A 10532-nucleotide genomic window follows, 5' to 3' on the forward strand; every position below is an offset into this window, starting at 1 on the left:
ACTAGGGTTTGGGTCCCAGACCCACAGGATAGCTCACAACGCTCTGTCACTCCAGTTCCAGGGGCACACAACACCCTTGTTGACCTAGGAAGGCAGTTAAGTAAGAACTTGTAAGGTGAAGAAGTGCCTGGCTTCGTGAGGTCAGAGAAGAAGCAGCCAGGCCTTATAGGAACCGGGCAGATACACGTCCAGGAGCTGCAGAAGGACGGAAAATGGATAAACACAAGATAGCAACCACAGGGGTCTTAACTCTCCCATCTGATGGGTGACAGACAGGCAGGCAGGCAGGCACAGACAGACAGACATGCAGGCAGGCAGGCATAGACAGAAACAGACAGGCAGAGACAGAAACAGACAGACAAATGGGCAGATAGGCAGAGACAGACAGGCAGACAGAGACAGGCAGGCAGAGAGGCAGACAGACAGAGACAGACAGGCAGGCACAGACAGACAGACAGAGAGACATACAGACAGAGGCTGAGATCCTCCTCAGACAGCACCCGCTTGTGTCTCTCCCTGACAGGGAAGGAGCCACAGCTCCCAGCCCGGTTCCTTGGTATTGTGTTAACCTAAGGTCCCCGACCTGAATCTGATGTCTGGGAGGGATCCAGTCTCTGTAGGTCTGGGAATACAGAGCCTGTGCCCTGTGGGTGCTAGTCTACCGCAGCAGAGGCTTCTGGTGACTGTGTCACGCCCCGCAGGGTCCTCACTTGCTGACTTGGGTCTATATGGAGCAGGAGTCAGGAGGAAGGCTGCTGGGGGGGGGGGGAGGTGTCTGCAGTTCGGGAAGTTCTCATGGCTCACCCCAAATATTTCCTATTCTTTCTTCCAAACCTGCACAACTTGCATATCCACCGCCTCTCCCCCACCACTCCCACCATATCTGACTCTGAACATCCACTCCCTCACTCCTGCTGCTGCCCCCACTGTGTCTAATCCACCCCACCCCCCAGAACTCCTTACAAGAGCAAGAAGGAGGAGTTCAGCCTGGGGTACACTGTGGGCAAGACATGGGGTTCTGGGTTCACTGCTGACCTGGACTTGAGAAGCTGGTCCCCCAGGCCCTCTCCCGGCTCTGCCTAGGGACCCACTCCCCACCAAGGCCTTCTAGCATCCGTGGATGGAGAGGCAGCTGTGGTGGTTTGAATGAAAATGGCCCCTACAGACTCAGAGTGAGTGGTATTATCGGAGGTATGACCTTGTTGAAGGAAGTGTGTCACAGGAGGCGGGCTTTAAGGTTTCAGGTGCTCAATCCAGGCCCAGTAGCTCACCCTCTCTTCCTGCAACCTGCCAATCAGGGTGTAGAACTCTCAGCTACCTCTCCAGCACTGCGTCAGCAGCGGCCTGCCTGTGTGCCGCCTTGCTTCCCGCCATGACAATAATGGACTAAACCTCTGAACTGTAAGCCAGCCCCAGTTAAATGCTTTCCTTTGTAAGAGTTGCCATGGTCATGGTGTCTCTTCACTGCAATGAAACCCTAAGGCAGGGTCCCATTCACCCTGCCCCTGGCTGGGTTCTCTGAGAACAGAGGAGCTGGGAGTCGCGGTGCAGACTGGGGTTGTGGGAGGGTAGTTCCAGATGACAGTCTACCTTCTAGGCTCTGAGCCTGAGGGTCCCCTTCTCCCTGGGTAGGACACTGAAGGATAGAAAGCGGGAGCCTCCGTTAGAGATAAAAGCCACCCCTGCATACACAGCCCTCACGTGCAAAGTCTAGGCTGGTAACCGCCCATCTCTGAAGACGCACAGGATAAGAGGCCTGTCTGACCCTGGGACTTTGCTCCACTCCTGGTCCGAGCTGTCTGTGCCACCTGTCTGTCTGACAGCCAGCCATGGGGCGCTCAGCTGTCCTCCTCTCTGTGGCTCTAGTCATCCTCCCAGCTTGTGTGACTGGGGGTCCTGTCCAAAGGCAGCAGCAGCATAAGCTTCTCCTTGTATCCTTCGATGGCTTCCGCTGGAACTATGACCAAGACGTGGAAACCCCTAACCTGGACTCCATGGCTCAGGAAGGAGTGAAAGCTCGCTACATGACTCCTGCCTTTGTCACCATGACCAGCCCCTGCCACTTTACACTGGTCACCGGTGAGTGTCAGTCTCAGGATGGGGCTTGGGGATGGAAGGGGCCTAAAACATCAGGTGGCAGAAGTGGGGGCACCCTGGTCAAGGGTGAGAGGGCTCTGAGGAGACCCTCCGAGTAAGATCGAGAGCCCAGACGAGGGGATTTTAGGTGTCCTCTGTTGGTGACACCTGGTCAAGGGCATGTCCCAAGGGAATGGTGTGCCATAGGGCTTCCCGGTGATTGTGAGTTCATGAGCCCCTTCCCTAGGCTTGCCCCACACATGCCCTGCCCCTCCTTCTGGTTCCCCACTCAGGCAAATACATCGAGAACCATGGGGTGGTCCACAACATGTTCTATAACACCACCAACAAGGTGAGGCTGCCCTACCATGCCACGCTTGGGATCCAGAGGTGGTGGGATAACGGCAGCATACCCATCTGGATCACAGCCCAGAGGCAGGTAAGATGGCCTGCCCAAAGAGAGACTGAGGCCGTGACCAAGTGAGGTCATGCGCAGGCATCCTGGCCTCCCGGCATAGAAGGCCGCTGGGGAGGAAGACCCTGCAGGCAGCCATCGGGGCTCAGCTATGCTCTGAGGCCAGCATGTCCTGGACTTTCTCTGTTCTGTCAAAGAAAGGGAGGCTGGGGCTTAGGATCGAGAGCTGGGTTGGCAGATGGCTTACCTGGCATGTATGAAACTCTGGGTTCTCACCTCAGTCCTGGAGAAAGTGGGGTGTGGTGGCTCGCGCCTACAGCCCAGCACTTGGGGAGTAGAAGCAGGAGGATCAGGAGTTCAAGGTCATCCTTTGGTACGCAGTGAACCTGACACTAGCCTGGGATATGCGAGACCCTATCAAGAAAGAAGAGGAGGAACAGAAGGAGTGAAGGAAAGAGACAAAGAGGAGGGAAGGGAGGAGGGGAAAAGGAGGAGGGAAGGGAGGAGGGAGAAGGGAAGAGGGAAATGGCGGGGGGAGCAGGCTATGCCCTCAGGCCCTTTGGCACTAGAAAGGGGGATCTTGTTCACACAGGGCAGATAATGGACTGGGTAAGGAAATGCTGGGGAAAGACTGCCTTAATCTATTTCCAGTTCCCCCACTGAGCAGCTGGACAATAAGGAGCCAAAGATTAAACAGAAGGTGGGGTACAGTGTTGAGACCACAAGTCGCCCCGATTTGCATTGCCCTGGGGCAATGTGAGGTTTCCAAAAAAGAGGAGGGTTTCCAGGTGGGCAAGAACCACCTCAACCCACGCCCACGTTTCCACCTCCACCGGAGGGGCTGCCACCTGTCACGTGGCACTCGGTCCCTTGGCTCCAATTCCAGCGTGAGAACTCAGCCTCCCCTGGTGCTCCATCCAGCAAAGAAAATGGGGGAAGCAGACAGAAGCCAGATAGGAACCACGGGCTCGTGTAAACAAGGGGTTGGAAAGATCGCTAGAACAGGCAGCAAGGATTTAGGGGAAGATGGCAGAGGTTTCATGGGACAAAGTGGACAGGGGAAAAGACAGTGGAGGGAGACCCGAGGATGGCTGGACCCCGATGCAAGGGTGCTGAAGGGCACAATGTGAGGGGACATTTCCCATCTAACCTCCATTAGTGCTTGAAAACACTGGGTGCTTGTCCTCCAGAAGAATGGTGACTGTCCCCATCTGTGAGATAGGATCCACCTCCAAGTACAAAAGGCTTCAAGGCAGTGGGCAAGGAGAATGAGGTGGCTCAGACAGAGAAGCAGGCAGGCTCGGGTGAGGGGGCAAGACAGGATAAGGAACCCTGGACCTTACACCCCCTCACTCTGCAGGGCTTAAAAACCGGCTCCTTCTTCTACCCTGGTGGGAACGTCACCTACCAAGGAGAGGCCGTGACGATGAGCCGGAAGGAAGGCGTCTTACACAATTACAAAAACGAGACAGAGTGGAGGGCAAATGTGGACACAGTGATGAAGTGGTTCACGGAGGAGGATGTGTCCCTGGTCACTCTCTACTTTGGGGAGCCAGACTCCACTGGCCACAAGTATGGCCCTGAGTCCCAGGAGAGGAAGGACATGGTGAAACAGGTAGACAGGACGGTGGGCTACCTCCGGGACAGCATCAAGCGCCACCACCTCACAGACAGCCTCAACCTGATAATCACCTCGGACCACGGCATGACGACCGTCAACAAGAAGGCCAGCGACCTGGTCGAGTTCCACAAGTTCCCCAACTTCACCTTCAGGGACATTGAGTTCGAACTCTTGGACTACGGGCCCAACGGGATGCTGATCCCCAAGGAAGGGATGCTGGAGAAGGTATACAGTGTCCTCAAGGATGCCCACCCCAGGCTGCATGTGTACAAGAAGGAGGACTTCCCGAAGACCTTTCACTACGCCAACAACCCCAGGATCACGTCCCTGCTCATGTACAGTGACCTCGGCTATGTCATTCATGGGGTCAGTGGACTGCTGCAGCCTGTGGGTGGACCCCTGTCTATCTAGCCCCTGGTGTGATATGTCAGCCACCCGGGAGACACACTCAGCACTGTACAACAGGAGTGTGTGTGTCAGTGTGTAAATGTGTGTAAGGTACGTGGTATGTAAGTGTGAGTTGGGGGTAAGTATGGGGGTGTGTGCAAGTGTGTATGTGGTATGTGAGTGGCGGTATGTGTGGGTGTGGTGTGGTGTGTGAGTGAGTGTATAAGTGTGTGTGAGTGTGTTGTGGTGTGTGGGGTATGGGTGTATGTGTGTGTATGGTGTGGCCTGTGAGTGTATAAGTATGTGTGAAAGTGTGTGGGGGGTGGTATGTGTGAGTGTATAAAAGTGTGTGTGGGAGTGTGTGTGTGGTGTTTGTGTGTGGAGTGGTGGGGTGTGTGAGAGTGTGTGTATGGTATGGTGTGTGTAAGTATATAAGTATGCGTATGCAAGTGTGTGTGTGGTGTGTGAGTGTTTGTGGGGTGTGTGTGTAGTGTGGTGTGAGTATATAAATAATGTGTGAGTGTGAATGTGTGTGGTATGTGAGCGTGTGGTGTGAGTGTGTATGGTGTGAGTGTATAAGTATGTGTGTGAATGTGTATGGTGTGTGAGTGGGGGCTGTGGTGTGGTGTGCGTATATAAGTGTGTGAGTGTGTGTGTGAGTGTATATGTGTGTGTGAGTGAGAGTGTGTGTGTGCTTAGTAAAGTGTGGGAAGCCCAGGCTCAAGAATGGCACAGATCAAGGGGGTGGGGAAAGGACAGGAATTAGAGGCCCCACCAGACCACGAATCCTAGGAGAAATAACACTTATGAAGAGGCCCCCTGACCCGAGGTCTCAGGCTGACACCTCCACCTTTGTCATAGGCTCTCCACGTGGTTCACTGTCAGTCACTGAGGCTCCACCTTTGGGGTCTCAGAATTAATCAGAGTCTAGAACCCCTCTCACCACACATTGCAAACTTTTCCTAAGGTCATCTACCAATGTGGGTGCCAACCCGCGGGGAGGCTGGGAAGGACTGAGAAGGAGGAACTGGGGGCCCATTAATGACCCAGAAGCTTTATCCGTCCCTCCCTTCCTCCCTCCCTCCCTCTCTCCTTCCCTCCCTCCAGAGAGTGAACGTCCAGTTCAACAATGGTGAGCATGGTTTCGACAACCAAGACATGGACATGAAGACCATCTTCCGGGCCGTGGGCCCCAGCTTCAAGGCAGGCTTGGAGGTGGAGCCCTTTGAGAGCGTCCATGTGTACGAGCTCATGTGTCAGCTGCTGGGCATTGTGCCCGAGCCCAACAATGGGCATCCAGGCGTCCTGCAACCCATGCTCCGGTCAGGTGAGGCAGGGACACCCCTCCCCTTGAGCCCATGCTGGCACGCACACACCTGTGAGCTTGCAAGCCTTCAACCAGATCACTGTACACACCCCCAGGGGGTTGTTGAGAGAGAAGCCTGGGGGCTCATGGGGACAGCGAGGACCCCCAATCCTCCTTTAGCCTGAGGAGTTGAAACCCAGTCCTCTCCTCTCCTCTCCTCTCCTCCCCTCTCCTCTCCTCCCCTCTCCTCTCCTCTCCTCTCACTGGACTTTCTGCATTCCCTAGGATCTCCGCTCAGCAGGCAGCACCACTTGGTGGTGGTGTTGATGGGGATCCTAACAGGTCTGGCCAAGGTCGTATAATGCCCCATCACTTGACGAAGATCGGAGGCCCAGAAGGAGAGGAGGCTCAAAGGATGAAACTGAGACTGGTTCCTGCTTCTCAGCCTGAAGTTCCTGCCCCACAGGGCACCCTCCCAGATCCTCACCCTTTCCCTCTGCCACTTCACCCACTCCCACCTCCAACTCGGGAGCCAGAACATGGCTTCTGGATTCTATCAAGCTGGTGTGGAAGCCAGAGAAGCACTCCTAAGGTCCTTCCAGCGCAGGCTTGGAGGACATCTCTGCAGACAGGCCATCAGACCCCTGCAACAATCACACTGCTCCCCCCATGCCTCCCTAGCCTTTACCCAGAGCCACCCACTCCTTCCTGCTGCCATCCAATGCCCCAGTGCAGACCTCAAACTTCACACAGAACTGGTTTGAGGAGAACTGCAAGGCTAGCTGGTTTTGGAATGCACCAGGAGCCAGTCTCGCTCTGAGGACATCCCGGCATGACCGGGTGACAAGATCAGCCTGGTTTTGTGTCCTGTGCCATTACAACCCTTGGCCAGGGCAGAAGGTTATTGTACTCTTCTAGAAACATAAAACAGGAGCTCACTCAGTGCTGGGCTGTTGTGCCTGGGGCTCAGAGACATACAATGAACACGACAACCCAGGCTGGGCTGTGGTTCTGGGGTAGAGTCCCTGACTGACCTCACACACAGGGTCCTGGGCTCATCCTCAGGACCAGGGAAGGAAGGAAGGAGGGAGGGAGGGAGGAAAGAAAGGAGGGAGGGAGGGAGGAACAAAGAAACAAAGAAAGGAGGGTTGGGAAGGAAGGAAGGAACCAAAAAACAAAGAAAGGAGGGAGGGAAGAAAGAGAAAAAAAGAAAGAGGGAGGGAAAGAGAGAGAGAAGAAAGAAAGGAGGGAGGGAAGAACAAAGAAACAAAGAAAGGAGGGTTGGGAAGGAAGGAAGGAACCAAAAAACAAAGAAAGGAGGGAGGGAAGAAAGGAAGGAAGGAACCAAAAAACAAAGAACGGAGGGAGGGAAGAAAGAGGAAAAAAAGAAAGAGGGAGGGAAAGAGAGAGAAGAAAGAAAGGAGGGAGGGAGTGAAACGAGAAGGAGGGATGGAAGGGAGGAAAGAAAGAAAGAAGGGAGGGAGGGAAGGAAGGAAGGAAGAAGGAAAAGAAAAGATGGCCCTAGCTCTGGTGTTTGTCACTTTGAAACACAGGAAGGTGAGCTTGCTCACCCAGCCCACCTCCTTGACCATGGAGATGGCTGCTAAGAGAGGATGTCCCCAGGCAGGGGCAGGCGAGGGCTACATCTAGAGTCACTGAACCTAAAAGCAGCCTCCCTGGGGAGGTGTACCTGGGGTGAGAGGCTGAAAGACAGCCACGCCCAGCACAAGGTGGGAGCATGGAACCCAGGAACTCGGGGTTTGACAAGATCCTGTAAGTGAAAGAAGCCAGTGGTTTGCGAGGCTGGGTGCAAAGTGCCTGTGTGCAAGGGAGGGTGCTTTGTGCAGGTTGAGCCTCCAAGGGAGCCACTGTGGGTGGAGTGTGCTCTGACCTGGGACAGAAGTGCAAAACCAATGATGGGGACAGGTCAATCCAGGGACCCAGGGGACACTCAAGCAGGCAAGGGTAGAGGTGCTCTAAGATCATAGCTGAGGACAACACCTTCAGGAGTCTGAGCAGTCAGCACTGGGGCAGATCCCAGGTGCAGAGCATAAGAAATGGTAGATAAAGGCCAGCCCGGGGTGTGGATCCCACAGCGTGCAGAGGCTCAATGCCAAGGTGCTGGGGAGGGCTGGGAGACGCGGGTTGTTTTGGTCTGGATCCATCCCCCGTGCCTGTGGGCATCCACTTGAAGCCATGGCAACACTTTGTGCCCTGTAGCCTTACCCTCGGTGTGTGGCTTGGGCTGGTGTCCACACATATGGTGCATCAGACCAGAGGGCAAAGATAAGGAGGGATGAGGACCAGCCTGTCATCGAGAAGACATGGTACAGGAGCGGTCAGGAATGCTAGATCTAAAAGGGACCCCAAGGATCTTTTCAGCCAATGCCTCTTAGAGGTAAGGAAGCTGAAGTCAGCGTGCCCTCAGCTGACTAGTCCCAGGACACTAGCGACAGACCTAAATCTACACGCTGGCATTACTGAATCTGCCTCCAGAGGTTCCGGTCCCCACACAGGCAGGGAGGTGAGGACACTACACAATGCCACCATGGTCGGCAGAAAGCACTCACAGCCTTGTTCTTCCGCAGGCTATGGTGTGGGCGCCGGACACCAAGACCCAAACGCTCAGGCAAGAAGGCTGAAGCAAGATCGATTAGGCAGTTTATACTCACAGGGGATGTTTCCCCTTAGGAGCTGGCATGCAGCGTCAGCAAAAGTACTCTGTAGATAAAAAGAAAGAAGCACGGGTCCTGAATTGTAGCATCTGTCCCTTCTGGAGGCGTGAATTCTCCCTCGTATGTAGCTAGAGGCTGCCAACATGAGGCCACTTCAGGAAAGCGCTGGGCAGCAGAGTGCAGACTCCGCTCAGAGCTGAGCGCTGTGACCCCTGCCCACAGCTCAGTGTCTTCCCACCAGTGTCTGTCTCTTGAATGGGAGGCTGCAGCTTCTCCCTGTCCTGAGGTCTGCGCACTCCAGAGGCGGGCCTGGGAAAGGGCCCCCTTCCCACTCACCCTCACAGGCTCAAGCTGGAGAACCATGAAATTAAGTTACAGGGGAAAAAAATCGCAAACCACTCTCATGTTTTGATGAAGCTGATGATTCTGGGTTGAGCAGAATCCATGGATATCCTGGGGTGTGTGCTGCTCACGGGGCCACAGGTTGGACGCACCTAGTCTACAGCCTCCGTGACCATTCTCCAAAACAGCATGTATGTATTTGCCCGTGTCCTCCAAGATCTAGCCGAGAGTCACCACCCCAGAGAGGTGACGCCCTCCCAGTGGCTCTCCTCTGACCTCATCTCTGATTCGTCTCCTTCCCCAGACCTGTCTGTCTTCCCTGTGCCAAACCAAGAGGCCGGTTTTTCCAAGAAGCTTTTAGGAGCTGTCTCTTGGCTGCAAGCAAGTTGTTGAACTCTGGACTAGACAAGCATAGGCCCAGCCTCCCCCAGATTACCAAAGCCCACCCCCACAACCCTCTCTGTCTCACGGCATCAGCTCATCAGTGGCCATTATGGAGCTGGTAATAAGACCAGCTGCCCAGCCTTGCTGCTCCAAACCAGCTGTCAGCCAGTCCTCCATCCTCTCTCCCTCCCACCAAGCCTCTCTGGAAGCAGTGCTGTCCCCTGTGGCCACATGGGGGCATCTGGAGCCCTGTGGGACTGCGCTTGGGCAGGACAGCATACTGGGAAGTGGAGGGTGCTCTGGTCTTCTGTGAAACTATTCAGAGCATCCGTGGCCGCGGGTGCTTTCCAACAAAGTACCCTGGGGAAAAGGCACAAGTCCCATTATGGACACCCAAACTTTGAAACAGTTTCAGGGGCCACTCTGGGGAGAAGGACCCAGAGGGGTGTGTCATAAATAGCTAAGTCCTTAAGACAGCAGCCAAACACAGCAGAAGTGGGTTCGTTCTTGCCGGGGGTAGGCCCCTTTGGCCGGCTGGCTGGTCCTGGCTCGAGGGTGGGCTTTGCCCTAAAAGGAAAATGAATGAGGAGGCCCTTTGTGAGCTGACAGGGAGCTAGTGTTGTCTGTGGACCACAGCGCTCAGCAAAAACATACAAGGTGGGAAGCGCAAACACAGTCAGGGTGACTGGCTCCAGTGCAGGGCTGGGTGGCCAGGGCCTGCAGAGGGAGGCCTATTCATTCTCTACATTGAGAGCTGTGCTTGTGCAGCTTGATTTTGAACAATCAAACGTGTCCCAAGCCTGGCCTCCAATGGGCGAGCTCCCCCAGGCCTGGTTTCCTGTCTGGAGCTGGTTCCCTGTATAAAGGATTGCTGACCACTGTCCAGCAAAAGGCAGCACCCTACACCTGCAGTGCCCAAGACTGTACTCAACGTGGTGTAGACAGGGGATCGTTAACTATCCTGCTGCTGAGGGGCTGTGGTGGCCAGGCCTGACTCCCTCTAGTATGACTCCCCTGATGACTATAGCAGATACACTCCTCAGGTGACAGACTGTCTGAGAGTGGGGGTTCTGTCCCCCCTCCTGATCTGCTTCTGCTCATGGCTTTAACTTTTGCACCTGGGACCTGGCCCGACCTGTTGGATAAAACTCCCTGCCCAGGGGTTGGGGATTTAGCTCAGTGGTAGAGTGCTTGCCTAGCAAGCACAAGGCCCTGGGTTCGGTCCCCAGCTCTGAAAAAAAGAAGGAAAAAAAAAAAAAAACTCCCTGCCCAGATGCCTGGAACTGGGCCAGCCCAAGAATCACTTAGGTTCCTGACCCTGCATCA

General features: G+C 54.9%; 1 protein-coding gene across 1 annotated transcript; it reads left to right on the plus strand.

Annotated features, from left to right (window-relative positions):
• Positions 1 to 1776: 1776 nt before the first annotated feature.
• Positions 1777 to 6747, plus strand: Enpp7 (ectonucleotide pyrophosphatase/phosphodiesterase 7). The gene is given in 5 exon segments (NM_001012466.3): positions 1777 to 2079; positions 2370 to 2515; positions 3852 to 4478; positions 5607 to 5826; positions 6091 to 6747. Coding segments are annotated over 5 exon segments (1320 nt in total). The 5' UTR covers positions 1777 to 1829; the 3' UTR covers positions 6168 to 6747.
• The last annotated feature ends 3785 nt before the right edge of the window (positions 6748 to 10532 follow it).

This window comes from Rattus norvegicus, chromosome 10 (assembly GCF_021556685.1).
Source record: "Rattus norvegicus strain SHRSP/BbbUtx chromosome 10, alternate assembly SHRSP_T2T, whole genome shotgun sequence".
NCBI lineage: Eukaryota > Metazoa > Chordata > Mammalia > Rodentia > Muridae > Rattus > Rattus norvegicus.